Below are 22841 nucleotides of genomic sequence, written 5' to 3'. Positions count from 1 at the left end.
GTTGTGTTTCCAACAGAACTAGGATTTAACTTTCTCTCTCAAATGCAACGAATTTCAATAAAAGCGATGAGCAGGATTATCTAAGAAAGGGGTTTCTGCGTTTTACAAGTATTTGAATAGGCCGCGTCGGATTGGGCCCGAGCTAAAGCTTCCTCTTAAACAATTTGTCAAGGGATCAAATCCATGAATAATAACTGCATTGTCATTGCCAAAGATGCTGCAAACGAATTCTTGAACGCTACGCACAGTCAAAACAATAAAATATGTATTTTTTCATAAAAGAATATGCTGGCATGTGCCAAAAATATTGCCCAAAGTAACTGATATCAATGCTTCCATATTTTTGTCTATTTAAGTAAAGAAAATATCACACGAACTTTAGAACTATATCAGTTCGAAACCAGGAAAGCAGTGCATGCCACTGATATGAAAAAATTAAAAGGCAATGAACTGAACAAGTTGAGGACAAATATGTTAATGAAACTTTGTCATTCAAGAACCGTGCTTACATTCTTGTATATATGCAATGGCCAGTGAAAAATCTCAATGACGCTGTAATTTGTTTTAATGTATTACGCAGAAGCAGCTGTCACCGGTCGTGTATCGTGAGTAATTGCACCGAAATCAGTCGCAACAGAGGGCACGTATAAAAAGCAGGAATTCTGCAAGATATACGAGGGCAAGTCAAATGAATGTAAGCCAACAACGGGGTACTTCTTTTAAAAGTAGTCTTCATGAGAATTTAGACATTTGTCCCATTGACTAACGAGTCGCGTGATTCCCGTCTTATAAAACTCCTTGGGTTGCTGCTTCAAAAAGTCTGTATCTGGTTCCCTTGAGCTGTTTTTTCGGTTGCCCCAAAATGTAGAAGTCGCAAGGTGACAGGTCTGAGCTGTATGGCGGATGCTGCAGCGTTTCCCACTTGAACTTTGCCAGTTTTGTATTAACCACATAAGCGACGTGAGGACAGGCATTGTCGTGGAACAAGATGACCCCATTCATCAATTTTCCACGTTGTTCGTTCTTGATTGCGACACACTGCCGTTCTGGCGTTTCACAATATCGGAAACAATTGATAGCCTCTCAAGATTTAGCAAATTCTATCAGTAATGGACCCTGACGACCGAAAGAAAAGTCAACAACACCTTTCCAGCGGAAATGATGGCCTTTGCGTTCTTTGGGCGTGGTAAATTCGAATGTTTCCACTTAAGCTTTGCCGTCGTGTTTCAGGCTCGTAGTAGTGGCACCAAGATTCGTCCCCGATCACAATTGCAAACATGAAGTCGTCATCCTCATTGTGATACCCGATCAGATGAGTCAAAGCAGCGCGAAACTTCTCCGTCTTCTCGCTATGGATCAAAATCTTGGGGATCCATTGCGCACCAAAGAGCCGATAACAGAGAAGCTCATGAATTAAGGCGTGAACCGAACCGTGACTGATGTTCAGACGGTCTGCCAGTTCATCGATGCTTATCCTCCGTTCTTGTTTCATCAGCTCATGAACCTTTGAAATTGTGTGGGGTGTGATTGCACGATGGTTTTGGCCCGGTCTTGGAATGTCTTTACAACGTCCTTTAAACCGTTTGCTCCAACGCTTCACAGTGGTCAATGAAATGCCGTGTTCAACTTAAACGGCAGCCATACGGCGATTAATTTCTTTTTCGGAAACACCTTTAGCTGTCAAAAACTTCGCGACACCGAGCTGTTCAACTTTTGAAGTGTCCATTATGTGACGCAACCATATTCAACCCAGTGTATGAGAGCATTAAAGAACATTTATCTTCACACCTGCGTGTCACTTTTGTAAATGAGACATGCCGTTCTCCTACGCGCATGCCTCGCAGATAATGAACCGAACCATTATTGCGCGGTTAGGGTAGGCGCACTTTCATTTCACTCGCCCTCGTACATTAGAAATGCAAAGATACAATGGGATATACAAATGTGAAAATACGGCTTGATAAAGGACAAAAAAGTGTCACTGGAAACATAGTTCACTGCATGTATACACAAAACATCGCAACAAGATATTTAAGTATACGTATAAGTCTCCAATGAGTCTATGTATGTAAGAAAAAGTAACTGTATGTAATGCATCAAACAAGGCAAATAAGCATGTTGCACAATCATAGATTCACAGAATCCTAGATTCCGCCCCCATTTCATCCACTCCCCCCGATGTATTGCGCGCGACGGAAGGCGGCGCGCTTGCTCCCCGCTTTTCTCCTTTGCGCACACAAGACTGAGCCACCATCGTCGGCTCACTCATTCCACCTCCCCCCCTACGCTTTCACTCGCACGTACAGCGTGCAGCGCGTGGTCACGATTTTATCACCCTTGGACTTTATACGAAACATGAGGGCGACGGCGACGGCAGGAATGCGCCTGGAGTGTCCATATAATTGCTTTCGCAATAATACAATAAACGTATCCGGCAACTGAAGCGTCCCGTCGCCCATTACTTTCCGCAAAAGAAGTATCAAAATCGAACTTTCACCATGCGACAATTCGCTGCGCCGCAACAATGTTTTTTTTTTTTTTTCTGTGGGGCGGAGGCACCGAAATGGAAAAAAAAAACCATAGGAAAGTATGTTGGCCAGAATCGAATGCCTACATCGGGCACCTAATGGGGCTACAGAATTAATACCGAAGAAAACATGAGACGATTGGCCCACTGAGAACCATACGCATATTGCTCAGTATCCTACACCGGCGCGAAACAAAGACTTTCCGGAAAGGTTCCGCTCAAGGAACGCGGTGCAATCCTTCGAGTCCCCACAGTGATGGCGGCGAGCGACCATTGTTTTTTTTTTTTTCTCGTCTGCTAGCCAGAAAGCTTCCAAAACTCTGTCAGGTGAAAATCCACTCGGCCAGAGCAAACCGAACGCCCACCGAAGTGCACCGCGCGGTGGTCGGGGCCATACGAGAAAAACATATGCGCTCTGGCTCGCTCTGGCAGCCCGCGGGTAGGGTAGCGAGAACAAAAAAAATTGAAGAGGCTCAATGTGTTCTCGGCGAATAAAAGTCAAAGTAGAAAAAATAAATAAGAACATAGTTACTTTGGCTGGCTTTAGTGTCTTGACATGGTTGTTCTGGCGTAGGTTAAAAAAGTGTTGATATGTTTTTATGTGACATGATGGCACAAATGAACCACCCCAACACATCGTCTCATTGGACCTCGCTGCGTGCTTTGTCAACTCGTCTGCTAGTGTGTTGATTTGGCTTGTCTCGTTGTATGTTCCGATGTAAGACTTTAGAAAAGTCAATGGACCTTTGGCGTCAAATGTTTATAACAACACTAATCCCACAAAGTTCCGCAATTGAAAATTTAAAGCACAACTTTGGAAATGTCAATGGACGTTTCACATCAAGAGCTTATGAGATTTATACCCATAAAGTTTCGCAATTGATATCCATGCGCTCCATAGATTTAGTGGCCTCAGTGAGATGCCGCGGCGAGCCCGCTCACCATCAAAGCGCCCTTGAAACATTGTGCTCGGATGGGACCGCTTGGCGTTATGTAACTGCCGGTGTATGGGCGTTAATTGCCACGAAATCCAGCCCGAGTTCGCAATCTTCGCGGTTAAATGTCTTTTCTAGCGTCAAAAAGACATTCTAGACAAAATCCAGAGTGATTTCCGGCGCCGGGGGTCGCTTTGGTCGGCGGTGCATGGACAGCACAAAAAAATTTCGGGGGGGGGGGGGGGGGCTGAGGCCCCATAAGCCCCCCCCCCCTGGCTACGCCCCTGGCAGGAGGTAGAATCACTGACGTTGGGTAGAATCAGTCAGATTACAGCACAAAAGCGGACTAAAACACGGTTCAGCGCTGGCCCATGTTAGTTACGGTGCCCAGGAATATTGAAGCGCTGCTCCGTGCTTTTTTACCTTTTAACTGCTCACTGAGGAAGCCCTGCGCTGCCTACGCGCGCGTGTGCCAAACGTCGCGCCGCGTTCTTGCGCCCAAATTCAGCATCTCGTGATAAACAGGCAGGCAACCTTGTTCAGTATAACGTGCATGAACGTGCGAGCGGGTCAGCGTGTGGCGCTGCTAGAGGTCGCAACAAAACAAACTAAAGCGGGGGTCACACTGAATGGCAGAGCCGCTGCATCGGCGCAAAATTAGCTTCGCACCGGCACGAAGCAAGCATCGGCACAGTGCACAGGCGCCCGAAAGTGGCCGGGTCCACGGTGGCACCAGACACCGGAGAAAAAGATTCAAAGAGCTCGTCGCCACGGTCGTCACCACGTTACTCAGTGTTCATTAGGCAATTCCAAAAGTTACTGCCTGTGTGGTGGAAGCAAAGCGAGGACATGTCGCGTAAAACTGTCGTGATGTGGACAGCATTAGGTATCGGCACTGTCGTCGTGGTTTCCTTCGCTACGACAGCACTTCTACGAAAGCGAAAGAGAGCGAAGGCGAAGCGAGTGATAGACACGGTAAGAGAGTTACTCATTCCAGGTGATTCATCCCTCCGCGTTCTCGCCCAAAAAAAAAGTGAAAAAGCCGGCACACCCGTTTAGTACTGTCCCGGGGGAATGACCGGTGCACGATACGTCCTTCACGGGGACCAAGAACACATGCATTTTATGTGCATTTCTTTTTGCAGTCCCCTAAGTCACTATTGCAGTTGCGATTGTTCCTGAATGCAGTAAATCGCGTAGGATCGACCTGTAATTTGCCAGTAGAAAGGATCTATTTGGGAGCGAAATTGCGGGCATTGTCTCGTTTCTTGTTGGCGATTGTGTCGTTCACGACAGCACTGACAATTGTACTTTATTAGTTCTGATGAAGTTACCGGTGCCAGGGGGCCATCGAATAAATCACCTACTGACAAGCCGATTTTCACTGAGCGCCGCGATCGTTGTGCGTGACTTGGATGGATGAAAGTGTGAGCCGGCCGCAAGACCTTAAATAACACAGAGCATTGTGTGCCTATTTCTGATTTTACTTTTTAAATCAGTTCACAGCTTCAGGTTTTTGCTATGCGTTTAACTGCTGAATATCGGGGAAAGTAAAATGTGCGTGACGTGATTTATTTTTCTCAGATGACTCTTGAAGCGTGTGCAAGTGGATAAGGGCAACCTGTCTTTATTCTTATATTTTTGTATCTAGGTATTGGAACTCCAGAAGCCCTGTGTTCGAATGAAAGACCCTGAGCGTGTTGAAGAACTTGTCTGCAAATTGATTAAAGGGGGCCCAAAGAAACTCCAGGTATAAGAATCTTTTCTTGTAGTCTATATCAAATGAATCAGTTAATGCTGTTACACACAAATATCTGCACTTTGTTGCCGTGAATTTTTAAAAAATTTCGCTTCTCGTGAAGCATATACCTGGTTGAATAGAAAAAATGCTGCACATAGTTAGGCTAATTTGATTTTCGGTGGTTCAGGTTGTTACAGATTTCGACAACACAATTTCGAGGTCACATTTCAATGGAAAACCTTGCTGTTCAACCCATGGTAAGTGGCCAGTAGACTTCTACGTTAACGAAGAATCGTGTTTCTGTATTTACACTGTACCAGCAAATATGCAAATGAATGTACTTGAGTTGCACTATGAACAGGTGAACAGGATCATGAACAGCAGGTTGCCACTATCACCCAAGAGAAAAGTGTATAATAGCTGTGTTTTACCAGTACTCATCTACGGGGCAGAAACCTGGAGGCTTACGAAAAGGGTTCTACTCAAATTGAGGACGACACAACGAGCTATGGAAAGAAGAATGATAGGTGTAACGTTAAGGGATAAGAAAAGAGCAGATTGGGTGAGGGAACAAACGCGAGTTAATGACATCTTAGTTGAAATCAAGAAAAAGAAATGGGCATGGGCAGGACATGTAATGAGGAGGGAAGATAACCGATGGTCATTAAGAGTTACGGACTGGATTCCAAGGGAAGGGAAGCGTAGCAGGGGACAGCAGAAAGTTAGGTGGGCGGATGAGATTAAGAAATTTGCAGGGATGGCATGGCCACAATTAGTACATGACCGGGGTTGTTGGAGAAATATAGGAGAGGCCTTTGCCCTGCAGTGGGCGTAACCAGGCTGATGATGATGATGATGATGAACAGGTGCCTGATATTTACATTTTCTTATGTGCAGGCGTTCTTGAATCCAGTCAAATCATTGCCAAGGAGTACCAACTAGAGGTAAGGTGCAGGTAGCAAGTTTGAGCAAGTCGCCATGCTGGTATTAATTTCATTCTTACAATTGCATTTTTCTTGTTCCAGGCACAGAAATTGCACAACAAGTACTATCCAATCGAAATTGATCCTCATATTTCGACAGAAGAGAAAATACCTCAAATGGTGGAATGGTACTCGCGGTCACATGCCATTTTAGTCAGCTGTGGCATGAAAAAGCATGATTTTGCCAAGCTTGTGGCAGACTCGTCGATTATGTTGAGGTTCGGCATAATAACTCTTAATGTCATGCTTGTACTCCTTTGGTATACATTTTGATTTCGAATTGCTCAATCTTGCAGGGATGGCTGCGAGTCATTTTTTGAGATGCTACACGAGCACCAGATACCCACTCTGGTGTTTTCTGCTGGCCTTGGTGACATTTTGGAAGAAGCATTGAGGCACTTCCAGTGCCACTTTCCCAACCTGAAGTTCATCTCTAATTACATGCAGTTTGACGAAGAGGCAAGCTTTGGCTTTTCATTCTAAAAGCTTTTTTTAGCTGCTTTAGAATGAGCCCTTTCATTGGAAAAAAGAATGCTACAATATTAACTTCTTACATGAATTGGGTATCTGTATGGAAACGATCCTGAAAGAATGCATGAAAAGGTCATTGTGTGTCGCATATAGTCTTTCATTCTGCAGTGTGACAAAGATACTACAGTGGTGCAGCTGACATTGCCTGCTGCTACTGACGGATAGCCTTGCAGTGCCAGTATGACGCAATTCTCTCTTAATTGTATAGGGTCCTGAATATTTGGCTGCGTGTGTTAAAAAAAAAACATTTTGCGCTGACTGTTTAACTGTTCTTGCTCAAATTTTGCACAATGATCGCATTTTGGTGTCGACTTCGTCTAGTTAAACACTTGGCATGATTAATCACCTATATTTTAAGATAAGAACGAGAAACTGTTTTCGTCTATGGGAAAAATGGCCTCTGAAAAGCCGGCCCTGGCATAGACTTGCGTCGCCATCTGCCGTGTCATTTGCAGAAAGCAGCGTTTCAGGGAGGGCTGCCACGTGTTGCCCACTTCTGGAACAGCCGACTACCCACCCTGAAACGCTGCTTTCTGCAGATGGCGACACAAGTTCATGCTTGCGCCGTCACGGCAGCAGCTTGCATCCCCATGAGCGCAGGAAAATTTCCACTTTTTTCTTATAAACCAGGCAATTAGCTATGCCAAGTGATATACTAAATGAAGTCGACACCAAAATGCGATCTTTCTGCAAAATTTGATCAAGAACAGGGCAGCGGTGAGCGCAAAATCTTTTTTTGAACACGTGCAGCCAAATATTCAGGACCCTGTGTATAATTTTCTTGTGCTTTTCACTTCAGTATGCATCACTAATACTAACAAGGCTTCCTGTGGCAGCAGAGAAGGGTCTCTACAGAACATTAAATTTATTAAGTGAAGGGAAGTCACCAGAATTAGTGACAGGTAGGGTTTGAAACAGGCAGCATCTCCTGCCTTCACAGCCATGTACCAGAGATGCTGCGGCTCCTTTGTTCACATACGTAGAGGACGTCTACAGTACTTTTGTCTGAGAAGCTTGAATCACATTAGCAAATGCGAAATTACCATAACACTCCTTTTCTTTTGTGAGTTCTTAAAATTTTGTGAGCTCTTAGAGGGACACTAATCATGATCATGTACTTTGTAGCTTCCAAAATCCCAAGTCCAGGTTTCCTGAACTGCATTTCACAGGTTTTACATTTGTATAAGCATATCTCCCTCAAAAAATAGGTGTTGAAGTAAGCCGAATTTACTTCCCGCATTCTCAGTTACGCATTGATACAAGCCAACTATGAGCAAAGTGCAAGTGATGTTTATTGCAGTATGATGCTTTCAGTTTGACTAGGTCTTCATATTTTGGCATAGCTAGTTAACGTCACCCAAGAAGGACTTTGACAGGAAGACACCAGCACCAGAAGCACTTGGCACATTGCTTTTTCCTTAAGCAAAGGCCTTCCTGTGAGTCGGTAACAAGGTGTTGTTTTGACATGCCAAGACAAATGCCAGTTTGCAAATTATCTCATTCTAGTGGCCGTGAATGCAGGTGCCATTGTGCATTTCTCCACATTGGTGCTTGTCATATTGCTTTGAATTCGCCGCGTGGGGTAGAGTCTGGGTGCCATCTAGGCTAAGAATCATACACCACAAGAGACAGTACTGATAGGAGCTGCACAGTTTTGCATGATTCTGTTGACAAGGGACCAGGAGGGGGGTATTCTGTAAGTGTCCACGTTGTGGACATGTCCATTTCGTCTGCTGCTGAATTTCTGATTGGTTGGGCTGGAGTACATGTGAGAAGGAGACAGGTGCCTCAGCCAATCAGCACTTCAGCAGCAGACAAAATGGGCATGTCCACTAGGTAAACACTTACAGAATAGCCCCCTGGACTCATTCCACTACTTGTGTACTTGCATTTTTTTTTTAAGCCTTTAGATAAAGATATAGCATAAGTGCACTTTCTATGAAGATAGAAAAAAACATCATCGAAATTAATTTCAGCACACTCAACAACTATGATGATGCCAACTAAGTGCATGGTGTTAATGAGTCATGAGTTGCACCACTTTATTTTTACACCAATGGAGTCGCCAGCTTTCTTCTCTCATTCTTCAATTTATAAATGAAATAGAGCTCTTGACTGAGGACGAATGGAGCATTATTCACCTATAGGCCTTGTGCGCTGATATGGGGGCATCACTGCTCCTTGATGCCGTGCATCACCTGCCAGGCGAGTTGTGTACATTTCATATGTTCCATGCACCACACGTCGTCTTACAATCCTGTCTGCATGCACTGGTATGCATTTTATTGCATGCGATAAACATTTTCGTTCAGCAGCAGCAGCATCAGATAATGATGAGAACAGATGCTTGAAGTATTAGCAAAACGTGCACAGTGCAGTTTGCATCACAATGTATGCAGTGCTAGTTCTGTGCAATGCTATGCATTAAAATTGACAGGTTCCATTTATAGGTTCTCAGATTCAAAAGCACCCAGAAAGCTTTAATGTCGTAATCAATGTCTCTCTCGTAAAAGGGGCAAAGAGATATAGAAACACTTACTTCATGTACTCTATGTGTTTGCGTATTTCTCTGCTCGTCACAACTCGTTCCTCATTAGAAACTTGCGCACTGGAAAGCTGTTCTCCATACAGCATTGCCACTGTAACAGAACAACTAGCATCTTGGGTAGCATTGAAGTGGTTTTCATCCACTATGACATCCATAGACACAGCAGCACATATAAGTGCCTTTTGTTTGCCATGCACTCTGCCATTTTCTACCAGGCACCAAGCTAAATATTGCATGACTGCGTGCCGTGAGCAATGCTTTTCGCAGCCACTTGCCATAGATAGCACCATATGACGCACTCAAAACAGCAGCACATGAGGCCTATACAACATGATGTGGTCTACAACACAAATCCAAAGTTGAAATCATATTAGTGTCCCTTGAAATGTAAATTTTGCTATTAGAAAACTTCATTAAACTTATAGGTAGGCTACAATTTTGTACAAGAAATTTTGAACCACTGTGCCAGAATCAAAGGCTTCGCTGTACAGGTTGCATGTGTTATCTGTTCATCTAGAAAACTTTTAAGTTTCTACTACATTTTTTTTTTCTTTTCTGGTTGTGGTACAAGCAATCTTCTGTTTATGACAAGATGTCTTCGCTATTTTATTAGGTCAAGAACTGTGCACTGGCTTCCAGGTGGCTTTTGTCACGATTTTCATCTCGTGCTGCAGTGTTGTCAACATACTGTTGAGTGAACACGCAACTTATGCACCCTGAACTTTTGTTCGACAATCACAATACAAGCCAGCTTAACTTCACAGCCTGGACAAGAAATACTCAAATTCAGTAGCCACATATGCACATGTCCTTTTTATGAAATATTCATTCCTGAAAATACTGCATAGCTTTAAAATATTTCAAACATTGTCGAGCACTGTTTGCACATGTCTTTGTTTCAAGCTTCGAGTACTGGCAGTCTATACTTGCGCATTTGATTTTCCAATCGCTCCCACTTATGCTGGGTGTCCGAGGTAACATGTGGCCAGTTTTAAAGAACCAATGAACACCAAAACCACCTTTGTTTTGTGTTCTCAAGTAATTAGTAGTGAAATAACTTTTCATTAACAACTTTGATGATTATTGTGCTTTCTTGGTGCAAGGGCCAATTTTGGCCAAAGACCACTATTAATAACTGTATGGCCACAGTGTCAATACCAGGTTTGTAGAGCACATTTAAAGACATTACTTTCATTTGTTTGCAACCTGCTAACCTTTACGTAACTCTGTTTTCCATATATAAAGAATGCTGCTGTGGCTCACAAGTGGCAGGCCTCCAGTGGCTCTCAGAAGTCTTTAGGGGGCCTTCTTTGAAGCAAGGAGAAAAAAACTGTGCAAACAGTAATGCATTGCAAACAACTAAAAGTGATGCTTTCAAATGGGCTTTATAAACCTCACATTGGCATTGTAGCCGTAAAGTTAATTTAAATTCTTGCTCATTAATCATTTCTGATTTATTAATAATGACCCAAAATACTTGAGGCTTCTTGAGAAGGCTTCGTCTTTCGTTACTAGGTCAGTGTTAGCTGAGGCACAAAGTAATTTCTGCCACAGAAGAAATGTATTAACATATTTACCAATGTGAACGCAATTTTCAAACATAGTAACTTGCAATTAATAGGCCAAAGGGCTGTAGCCCCTGATATTATATACAAGGTGTCCCAGCTTAGATGTAGCGAGCTTTTTTTAAAAATTAAAGCCTTCTTGCAAATGAAATCAGCTATCTGTTGTTGGCAGCCATTAACAAAAAAAGAAAAAGGAAAGAAAAGAAACAGCATTTGTTGTATTTTCTTAATTTAAAAATTAGCACTTATTAACTTATTAACCAAGATCTGCAGGCTTGGAGCGACGCCTGTCACCGGCAAAAGATGCCGAGAGCAAGTGGGGCTGTACTAACCCAGGTGCAACCAAATTATGAAGGCCCACAAAGCTTCAACTAGACACTCCCTCACCAGAACAGGAATTGGCCTCCCTGGTGCAGTATTCGGCCACCCCTCCCACATGGCTCACTCAATTACCCAATGGCCCTCAGTCCCCAGCAGCTGCGGAGCACCTGACCAAGGCAGCAGTCAGACATGTAACTCATCAGAGGGTGCTAAGAATCTGTGGGTCCGGACAGGCCGCCAACGGAAGCTGACCCTTGCAACGTTTAACACTCGAACCCTCTCGAGTGAGGCTAGCTTAGCAGGACTCTTTAAAGAACTATCAGACATTATTTGGGATATCATTGACCTTAATGAGATTAGAAGAACTGGCGAGGCTTATACATTGCTGAATAACAGACATGTCCTCTGTTATAGAGGTCTCCTAGATAACAAGCAATATGAGGTAGGATTCCTAATCCATAAGGACATAGCGGGCAACATTGGTGAATTGTACAGCATTAATGAGAGGGTAGCGGTAGTCGTAATCGAACTTAATAAGAGGTGTAAATTAAAGGTGGTAGTACAAGCCTAAGCTCCAACATCCAGTCACGATGATGAGACAGTAGATCAGTTTTATGAAGATGTTGAATTAGCGATGAGAAAAGTGCAAAACTCAGTATACTGTTAGTAATGGGCGAGAAAGGAGTAAGCTTCGAATAATGAACACCTTTTTCAGGAAGCGTAGCAACAGAAAGTGGACCTGGAAAAGCCCTAATGGTGAAACAAGAAATGAAATTGACTTCATAGTTGCTGCTGGTACAAAGTGACTGGCCATGGCACATGAGCAAACACATGCCTCTCTCTGACAGCATTTGGAAGCATGTGGCACAGTTCTACCAGCACTACCAATTCCATACCTCGCACCTGTGTAGTGCAACATTACTTCCACTAGCACTGTGACTGGCATAGCCTGAAGCAGGAGCCATGATCTCTGTGTCAGCCTTGAATGTGCCATACTACATGGCACACACAGGGTGGTAACATGCTTCTGCATGTATGTGTTTATGTGCGAGACCCTATATTTGCAGATGTTACTGTCCCGTATAGGTTAATGGAAGTATGTTAGCGGTGTTCTTACTGCTCAGGGCACTTCCTGGCATAGTTTGGTGGTTTGTTTCATGATGTTTGTTGGAATATAAGTGACCTCATTAAATTTAACCATGTTTAATTACTGGCAGTGGAATAAATGAAGGAGCTGTATTCAGAATGTGGTCATGCTGTCTCTTTTCGCTTGTCAATGTGGAATGCACAATCAGCTTATCAGGCTCTTCCTTCCTGTAGGGCAACATCGTTGGCTTTAAGGGTGAGCTGATTCACATGTACAACAAGAACCGGTCAAATGTGCATCCTGAGTACTACCAGGCAGTGAAGGAGAGGACCAACATTCTTCTCTTAGGAGACTCTCTTGGTGACCTTGACATGCTTGCTGGTAATCAGCAACAGGAAGTGGTTCTTCGCATTGGCTTCCTTAACAGCAGGGTATGTAACTATTAATGCTACTGTTACTTTCCTAAACCTAGACCAACTCGTACTTAATGGGCACCAAAGAAAGTTTAGCTGGGTGTTGCATATGTGTAAGGCCCTTAGTTTTCAGATACAACCTGATTTCTTCCTATTTTTACCACCCTGAGCTGCTTTGATGAAAATTGATTTGAACCAGTCATCTCCCCTTAATGTGTCTTTCGGTTAACTTTGTTGCCATCTGGCATGTTTTATTTACTGCATACTGCAGTCCGAAGACCAAGCAGGAGGGGTGAAAAAAATGAGCATAATGAACGAAACTGAACAAGTTATACAACAGAATATAGAAAACATTACCACTCAAAGACAAGCATAGACTAACAAACATGATTAAAAATAAATTGGAGACAAAAAAATTGCACAACTCTGTAAAAGCAGTTTTATGTGCACAAAGAAAAACCAAATACAAGTTAGTTCATGAGTTGTCAAAATATAGACAAGAGTATGGTACTATCAACAATGTAGTCTGCATGAACTGATACATGTATGTTTCAAAGTCAGGAAGGCTACATTCTGGAAACATTTGAAGGTAGTGTATTCCATTTGCTGATGGTATGCAGAAAAAAATGAGTGTTTGAAAAGGTTACTGCGTGCGAATTATAGTGTCAGGTCGTTATTGTGACTATGTCTGGTCTGCCGGGAAAAAGTGGGAGAAAGGTATATACCAAGATTGATATTAAACTGCCAATTGTGGAGCAAGAAAAGAAATTTGAGCTTGGCGATAGCCCTTTGCAGTTCCAAAAGTAGGATTATAGATTATGCATTAGAGATTAGTCTTACTTACTGGTCTCCTTTGAACCATTTTTAGCTTATAAACATCCTTTTTAATATACAGGTCCCAGGTCACAGATGCATACTCTTGGCAAGGTCAAATAAAAGTATTATATGCAAGAAGTTTTATCTGGGCTGGCGTGTTCTTTAGTTTGTGTTTAAGAAATCCGAGTTTTCTAGAACTAGATGAACAGACATCGTCAATATGGCTACACCATGATATTGTCGATTGGTAATAGTGGCGCCCAACTATTTAAAAGTGCCGACTTCGTCAAAGGGATTATTATTTAATGTATACCTAGATGTGAATGGAATAATTTTATTTGATAGTTCCATAAAGACCGATTTTCTAATGTTAATCCCGGTGACCAGGTGTTACAGCAATCATAGAGAGAACTTAGGTTGTTCTGCAAACACTAGTGGACCTTTCTACATTTAATTCGCTTGTAAAGAATGCAGTCACCTGCAAAAAGTTTCAAGTTTATGGCCGAGGTATCTGCTGATGAAACGATGTCTGATGAGATTAAAAACAAGGCAAGGCCAAGGACACTACCCTGGGGAACTCCTTTGGTTATAAGCAGAACTTAGAGCTGCAACCTTCGACTTGGACAAACTGTTTCTAGTTGGTAAGGTAGGAGCAATTCCAATTAATTAGATTATTGGGCAGACCAATGCTAGAAAGCTTCATGAGTAGTTTACCAAGACAGACACAGTCGAAGGCTTTTCTAAAATCTAAGAAGATAGCATCTACTTGGCCACCCTTCCTATTGCATAGTCATGAATACTGGTGACAAGTTGGGTGGTAGTCGACAGGCCTTTCCTAAAACTATGCTGGAAGGGAGTCAAAATATTTTTTTTTTCTAGAAAAAAACATTATGTAATGTGTATTGATATGCTCTAAAAGTTTACAGAGACCGAAAGTTATCAATATAGGCCGGTAGTTTTCAACATTCAGGTGATCACCTTTTTTTAAGTACAGGAACTATGTGCACCCTGAGCCAATCATCAGGAAGAATTGAATCATTAAACGAAGAATGAAAAAGATGGGTGAAGGCGTGTGCAATAGGTTCAGCATACCGCTGCAGAAATACATTACATAGACCGTCTGGACCGACAGAAGATTTAGTCTTAAGGTTCAGTAACAAAGAAAAGTCACCTTCGAGAGTTATGAAATCGGTAGATATGGTAGGAAGATTATTATTACTCGTGTCAGTGTGGTGTTCCTGAGTGAAATAGCAATTGAATGGATTTGCTATTTTGGTGGCATTACTGACAATATGGCCGTCCACTGATATCGCGGTCAGTTTTTTGTGCTTGTCGCTGAAGTACCGCCAGAATTTAACAGGGTTATTTTTCAAGTAGTGAGGGAGTGAGTAGTTGAGGTAGCTCATCTTGGCTTCGGTTATCCGAGCTGTAAGCTGGTTCCTCAATGAAGTAAGTCTACAGTGGGTTTCTTTTTCTTCTTTCTGGCACATTTTAGCCTGCGGTGCAAATGTATTTATTATATCTCTAGTAACCCATGGCTTATTTCTATTTTTCCTGATATGTTTGCTCGGCACAAACTTATCAATGCAGTAATGTATGGGAGTTTTCATTTCATTCCAAACAGTGGACGCATTATCAGGAAGATAGATCACATAAAAGCCACAGATGACCCAAAATGGCCTGGTCATCAGCCTTCGAACAATCCTTAACAGCATGTCTTGTTTCCTGCCTGTGCACCTTTTTTTTTTCACCAATACAGAAGGATAAGAACACTGCTTTATGATTGGAGATGCCATCTTCAACGAAGACTGCATAACTAGATAGATTAGAATTTAAAAACACTTAAGTCGAGTGTAGAACGGTCATTGCCAGCCTCTCTGGTGCACTCGGTAACAATCTGTACAAGATCACGCATCAAAGCAATGTCAGCGAGCAGGTTCAGAATTATGTCAGAGCCAGAATCTTGAACGCGCCAGTGAACATTGGGTAAGTTAACACCGCCTGCAAGAACCAGACGATCATTTTTGAATACGTACATGTGGTCGTATAACTTAGATATTCGGGCATTGCTAAAGGTGGTCAGCAGATGGCACAGACAGTAAAGGAATAACCCCAGCAGTTCATTTTAAGAAATAAACTTTCGTGGTCGTGATCTTGTTCCAGGAGCAGAGCACTAGTGTCATCTGTAAGAACTATTGCTATATTACCTCCTCGGGTAGGCCGGTCACATCTGAAAATTTGGTAGGTTGGAGGAATTGGAACTGAATCCTTTATACCTTCGTGCAGCCAGGTTTCTGTAATTACTGTAATGTGAGGATCGTTGGCGAGTAGGAGGTATTCAAGCTTATGAACTTTATTCGACAAACTTTCCGCATTTATGTTAAGCACTCACTTCTTTGAAAGCAGTTTGCCAAGAGTATCATTCTGAGCCTGTAGCTTGCGGATGATGAGCCACACGTGCATTTTTTTGTTCATCCCACAAAAAAAGTTTACCATCAGTTTTCATCTTGTCCTGGATAAGAGTGACCTGTTTCTTGCTGTCGCATTTGGTTTTTGGACTTTCCCAAAGTAGGCTGCCCTTGTGCAGTGTGCACCGACTAATCATTTTGCACACAAATATTGGAGCCCATCAGTTCGTTTGAATTTCATAAGACCTCTCGTTTCTCTTCATAATCTTGAAAGTAAGCAATGACAGGAGAGCACGTTGTTGGGCGAGTCGGTCGTACATACTTAAAGAAGGGAATTGCGCTAAAAAAGACACGGACGAGTAAGGACATGTCCGTCCATGTCCTTACTCGTCCGTGTCTTTTTTAGCGCAATTCCCTTCTTTAAGCAATGACAGGCCTACTTGACCCTGGCGTTCAAGATGGTTGAGTCAAGACAAACAAGACATCAGAACAGTATAATTTTGCCACTGCCTCATTTTGGTCACTTTGTCAACATAATGCAACATAAAAGATTCTTGGCAAGATCCCAATGACAACTACATAAGGTGTTCAAAGCAGGGCTTATTCATAACTGTTATTAAGTAGTGCCATAGTATGAGTAAAGCCACAACTACATGCACGCGATTTTCGAGTGACGGCGACAAGCGACGACAATGGGTGACAAGTTCGACCATCATGAAGGGCCGTCTGTCGCCAGTTTCTGGCTAGCCAGAAAATCTTGCCTGTCACCCGGAAGTCCGTGCAGTGGCTTATGGCGACAAGTAGCAACATGTCAGCACTCGGGCCAGCTGCTTCAATATGAATTCGCTGTTGCTACTCGCCCTCTGACATGTCAGCAAAAAATAAATGACAAAATTACGCTTTGCGTAGTCTCACCTCACACTTATTACAAAGAATTTTGCAATGTTTCGGCATTATTTTTTAGATCAGATGTTTGTTTTGACGCCATAGGCCTAAGGCAAAAAACTGCCGAAGCATTTTGATTTGAACGGACCAGATAGAGCCATAGCATCTAGCGCTGGTGATGTGAACCGTGTTCTTTTTTTTTTTCTCACTGGCTATAACAGCATATTTAAATTATATGCAGTAGAACCTCACTGATACGTTCCTGTTATGTACGTTATCCCGGCACAAACGTTCGCAGTCGAGAACATAAAAATGTCCCAATGGAGTTGCACTCATCTTTTTACCGGTTCATACGTTCCCGGAAAACGATGTTTACCAACGTTCAGTATGTTTCCAAACTGCGATTGTACACGTTTTTCGGCCGCTAGATCCCGTGTAACCAAAAAAATGCATGTACTCAGTTTCTCATATCGGTACCGGCAGATCATCTTCAGCGGCATCGCACGTAGCATTCACAGCTATCGCCACCAATCCTATTGCCATATGAGCATCTTCACCTATCTGTTTCACAGTGCGTGGTGCCATCGGAAGCATAGTGCACGCTTTTAATAGGCGATAACCGAAACACTCCACCGTTCCCTGCTGCAGACTGCGATCGTCTACGTTTTCCGGCCGCTAGATCCCATGTGAACAAATAACAACCATTCCACTCTGTGAAGATGGAATGGCAGCGAAAGCTGACAACAGTCAAAGCTCTCAAACGAAAAGCAAACTGCTTTCGTTGCCGTTCCATCTTCACAAAGTGGAATGGTTGCCTGGGCTCGCGATTGTCATTTTCGTTCAGCATCGCGGGAGCGTTCTTTGTCGGTATGTTGGTTCCGCATCGGCGCTCCTCGTATGCATGTTGTTCTTTGGGTGTACGAACTATATGTGTCCGCCCCATCGATAACACAGCTGTTTTTAGCGCCGATACCACTCCTGCTTATGTGCAGCGATAACCTTGATGTCACGCTATTTTTCACGGCAACCGTTCTAATCTGTTCAGGACTTTGACTTCTGCGCCGCCGCAATGCACGCGTACGTGATCAACAATGAACAATTGTGTATAGGTTTGTTAGAAGTGGCCGAGTCCGTTTATGTTGCCGGATGCCGAAAAAACTATGGAAGGGTAGTCATATACAGGTCTCGCTGTAAAAAAGGGGCAAGGCGTGTGCGATCGAAAACAGTCCATTTCACGTGAAAACGACGGCGCGCAGTTTCTTATTCCAGTACCAGCAAATCTCTGCCCGGGTCGTTGCACGCCGCACTCATAGGTATTGCAGCCAAACCTACTGTGATAAGCATCTCCACCTATCTGTTTTACAGTGCGTGGTGCGTATGGCATTGGTAGCATACTGCGTGCTTTTAGTAGGCGATAATTCAAATGCGCCGCCGTTCCCTGCTGCAGGCGGCTCGATGTGGGCATTACGTTTCATTTCGGCGCCATCCGGCGTCGCCCACCAGCTTGATTTCATTTCGTTTCCCGTAGCATCGGCCTCTTAAAACAACACGCAATAGGAAAACAAAACGCGTCTCGGGCTGCCTGAGCACGACCAGCTTGACGCCCGTCGGTGTCTTGTGCCGCAACGATCTGCGCGACGCTTTGCATTACATAGATGTCAACAATAGTTAAGTTTGTCATAATTTTTTAGTTAGGATCATGCGTTTTCCGGTTAGTACATTTTTTTCTCGCGGTGTTTCCCAAAATGTATGAACGAGGTTCTACTGTATAGTATAGACTGGTTAAAGCATTCGCATTGTGGTACGTTTGCATTTTTTACAAGCGTATGGTTGTACTAACAAATGCTTGACATTACTAAAAGTCTAGCACCAAGAAGTAAATTAGCTTACGTGTAAAAATTAGCAGCCATTTCAGAAATGCTATCTCAGCTACTTGCTTGGTGACTAAACCTTTTTGGGATCAGTAACCAGGTGTGTGGGCAAAAGTCAATGAGAAACAAATAAAAAAGAGAAATGACAGCTGAGAAATACTTGTTAGAATGCACATGACTTGCCCATGAAAATGAAATAGTACATTGTGCCCTACAAAAGACTGCTTGTAATTGTTAGCAATTTTCATCGGTAAAAATTTGGAAAAGCACAAATTCTGGATGTATATTGTAGAAAAGACCCAGTTGGGTCTTTTATACAATAGTTGGGGGCTCTCTGTTTATTAATCCTAAAAGCAGCCACCAATTTTGATACCTGAAATATTGATAAATGTGGAACCCAAAAACAAAGGGTCTTTTTGACGTAGTAGTTCTACGGAAACCCGCAAGGTGGAGAGAAGTAATGAATAAAGGGAAAATCAGACATCCACCCGTTCGTAGCAATTGCTATAAAGGAAACCCATACGGGTTCCTCGAAAGAAAAGCCTCATAGTTGAAGAAAAATTCGTCCTGGTCCGGGACTCGAACCCGGGACCACGGCCTTTCCGGGGCAGCCGCTCTACCATCTGAGCGAACCAGGCGGCTATCAGATGGCAGGGCGAAGTCGAATTTGTCGACAACACGAAGCAAAGGCAAGAGTTTGACGTAGTAGGTCTGCGGAAACCCGCAAAGTGGAGAGAAGTAATGAATAAAGGGAAAATCAGACATCCACCCGTTCGTAGCAATTGCTACAAAGGAAACCCATACTGGTGGATGTCTGATTTTATTATATCAGACATCATTATTATTCAGACTATATTACTTGATTCAGCTCATAGTTTGTACTAATTACTAATTACTTCTGTTACAGATCGAAGAACGCCTTCCACAATATTTAAATAGTTTCGACATTGTACTTCTCGACGATCAGACAATGGATGTTGTAAATGGAATACTAAGAAAAATTATCTACTAGCGCAATAGCTCCGGAGAAGATCAAGAGAGCTGCAAAGGGCTGCTACTTTGTTCTCAGCGTGGTGTCAGGCAAAGTGCTTATGAAGGGGCTTCAACAGCACAACATGAAACAAGTTCGAAAGATGCGTGCCACAGTAATTCAACCAACACGGGCATCGTCATCTGTGGTAGCTGCTGCCAGCACAGTGCATGTGAGCCATGCATTGCACCTGTGGTGAAAAGCTGCAATGGTCACACTGTGTGGCAGAACTCTCTACTGTGACTCTTCCACACCATGTTTCAGTTTCGTAACTTGATTTGTCATCACATTTTTGCAAGCTGCCCTTGTGAATTTAAATGACAAGAGGTACAGTATATGCTTGAACTCTTAACACCACATTTAATTTAGTTTCGTAAATTTTTTGGAACTTGTAAATTATTTGCTTAGTCTGTGTAAGCCTGATGAGACCTTTCCATCCCTCCCTTATTTTATTAGCTTTTTAATTGCGTCGGCAGTCTAGTCCCACATTTTCTGAGCTTGCATCAAACTTTCTAATGGGCGTCCTGTGAGCATGGTGTTGTTTCTGATCCTTTTTAAATCTCTTAGGCTACTTACATCTTTTAGTATTCATACCACATATTTCTATGCTATAATGGATGCTCCTTTATGACTGCCTATACTGCATATTATGTTGCAAGGCAGAAATCTGGTGGAGCTGCATTGTCCACTGTCTGCCGCTACAGCAGGGAAACTTGCGTATGCAAGTGCTAGCAAGTCTTGGTGCGTGTTATTGCGCTTTTATAGTAGGTACGCACAAAGTTTGTCTGTCCTTTTTCATGCACAAGTGCTGGGTTTGATTAAGGTTGTTTTGGTGCAGGTTGGTATTTTCTGCGCCATACATTTTAGAGAGTATTTTACAAACTCGGAATATTTTTATTCCACCGATTTTTATTGTGTGGTCAAGTGTTTTAAATTTTTAAATATCTAGAAGGAGCTTCATATCAGCTACAGCATTGACAGCTTTCTATGTGCCTGAGCCTTGGTACTGTATATTCACATGTATGTGTTCATGTGCAGTCATTTAGCTTTGATCGTAGTCTCTTGCAAGACCAGGTTCATGCATGTTCTGCAGTGTGGCAACACTGCAGAACAATGAAAAGACCATCTGCGGAGACCTCGCTGAAAAAGCCAAAGTTGTCCTCTTTATAGATTATGAGCCGCATAGGATAAAGCCCTATCAACCGCACAGTGTACGACCATGGTTGTCTGACTTCACTGTGAAGAGTGAAAAGTATGGAAAGCAGGTTATTCACATTGTTCTACTGCACCTTCATGACCTGTCATGTCAAGCTTATGCTGGAGCACACTCCTAGAATGAAAAATGTTATCAGTCTGTATTGGGCAATATGGAGCTACAGCGTTTTGCTGGTTATGTCTACCATGCACAAATGTTCTCACCCTAATTTTTTGTTTAGTGCTATGGCAATACAACCTAGGACACACTTCAGCCTGCTTGGTGTCCAAGGCACATGCTGTATGACTGTAATGATGAACCTGACAGCACATTATTTAGAAGCTGTTAATGTTGTACTGACTGCTGTTATCGAACCCTTCTCTCTCTCTCTCTCCCACTTTTTTTTTCTGCTTTGCAAAATGTTGCTTCATCTTTGTTCTGTGTTGCAGCACAGTCGACAGGTACCATTGGCACGCTACACTCTCAGACAAAGGCACCTCCTTTGGGGTGTATGTCTGCTACACAACAATAATCGTCATCTGCCTTGCTTGCGTTTCCCTTCTTGAATATGCTGCGTCCGCTACTTTCCTGTAGGGAATGCTATGTCATGCTGATAACACGCATGCTGTTCGTTACTGGAAAGTACCAGGCTCGCAGCGTTAAAGAAAGGAAATGCAGACAAGACAGATGACGTTTATCGTTGTGTGGCAAGATACAACCCAAACAAAGGGTGTAATTTTGTTTTAGAGTGTAACGTATTGCTTACTAGCATGTCCATTTCTGATTGCACTTTTGTTGTGTTAACTGTGTTACGTCGCCTTTGTGAATGTTTTAAAGGCTTTGACAACTGAAGTTAAGGTCAGTGTTTTTAAAGCTAATTGGAAAATGCCATACAAGTATGTAGTAATTTCAGTGAAATCTTTTGATGGAGTTCTTCAATCTGTCAAGCATTTTGAAAACTATCACCCAGTGTGACAGCAATGGAGCACCACAATACTGTGACAAGCTGTGCCCACTGCATCTAGAGTGCAAATGAACCTAGCGACACTGGTCAGGACATATGTGCCACGTCACACTGATCTCGTCGTTTTATCCAGCCATCGTATGATGGCAATGCCACACATAAAGAAAGGAATAAAGTGGTAATAGAAAAGAAATATTTTTGTGGTTAAAAATGTGATGCATATTACTACAGCTGAGCCACCTAGAATGTGCAACTAGGTGGCATTCAAGTATTGAAAGCTTGAATTGAAAGTTTCATGCAAGCTTATAAAATTACCATTTTTGTTTACCATTTATGTTACGACAGGCTTTGTCAAAAATTGAAACATGTTAATTTGAAAACCAAATTGCTGAGCCATACTGATTGTGTTTGTTGATTCATTTAGTTTTGCACCAATTGATTTGCACTGATGCTGCAACTGCTGCACAATTTAGGCATGTGCCAAGTAATACGTCTTGTGTGCTGAAGCAGCGACCTTTTTACTCTGTCCTCACTGAAGCTTTTTCAAGGCTTGGTCAAGCTTATAGGCTCTGAAAGCCTGTTGCTTGTGAAAGGTGTGGCTTCCCTGTTAAAATCTAATGTGAATTTAGGATAGCACAAAAACTAGTAATTTAGCACAATAAAATATTTAGTGTTCCTTGCAGCGATACTACTCCAAGAACACAAGGTAGATTAGCTCAATGCTTAAATGCCACGCACTGCCTATAGATCATAATCTGTGTACAGTTTTGCTTTGTACACACTGCTGAGGCTTGTGCCAAGTCAGCAGCTTTACATTTGTATCTAAGAATTTTATGTGGCTTTTATGCTCGCAATGTTTTTTTAAAGGACAAAAGATTCATTCACATGTTGTTTTGTGTGCATATTTTAATTTTTCATTTGTTCCCAGTAGCAGCTTTACATTTATGTATGCATAGTTATCCCAACAATGCGCACATGCATCTGTCCACACAAGGTTGAGGTTAACATACTTGTGAGTACT

At 42.7% G+C, this 22841-nt stretch overlaps 1 protein-coding gene across 2 annotated transcripts in view; it reads left to right on the top strand.

Moving 5' to 3' along the window:
* The window catches only part of cN-IIIB (cytosolic 5'-nucleotidase IIIB), a 44805-nt gene extending 23398 nt beyond the window's left edge, over window positions 1–21407 (top strand). The window contains exons 1-8 of one of the 2 annotated variants that reach the window (XM_065430402.1): window positions 4018–4437; window positions 5114–5212; window positions 5391–5460; window positions 6101–6147; window positions 6229–6404; window positions 6483–6645; window positions 12472–12669; window positions 19539–21407. In XM_065430402.1, the coding sequence (XP_065286474.1) occupies window positions 4312–4437; window positions 5114–5212; window positions 5391–5460; window positions 6101–6147; window positions 6229–6404; window positions 6483–6645; window positions 12472–12669; window positions 19539–19643 (984 nt within the window). In that variant the 5' untranslated portion in view covers window positions 4018–4311 and the 3' untranslated portion in view covers window positions 19644–21407. Of the gene's footprint in view, window positions 1–4017; window positions 4438–5113; window positions 5213–5390; window positions 5461–6100; window positions 6148–6228; window positions 6405–6482; window positions 6646–12471; window positions 12670–19538 lie in introns of those variants that run through there. The other variant, XM_065430393.1, reaches the window with a different exon arrangement.
* Window positions 21408–22841: the final 1434 nt, after the last annotated feature.

Source organism: Dermacentor albipictus, chromosome 1, assembly GCF_038994185.2.
Source record: "Dermacentor albipictus isolate Rhodes 1998 colony chromosome 1, USDA_Dalb.pri_finalv2, whole genome shotgun sequence".
Classification (NCBI taxonomy): Eukaryota; Metazoa; Arthropoda; class Arachnida; order Ixodida; family Ixodidae; genus Dermacentor; species Dermacentor albipictus.
This window is presented reverse-complemented; position numbering and strand designations above follow the sequence as displayed.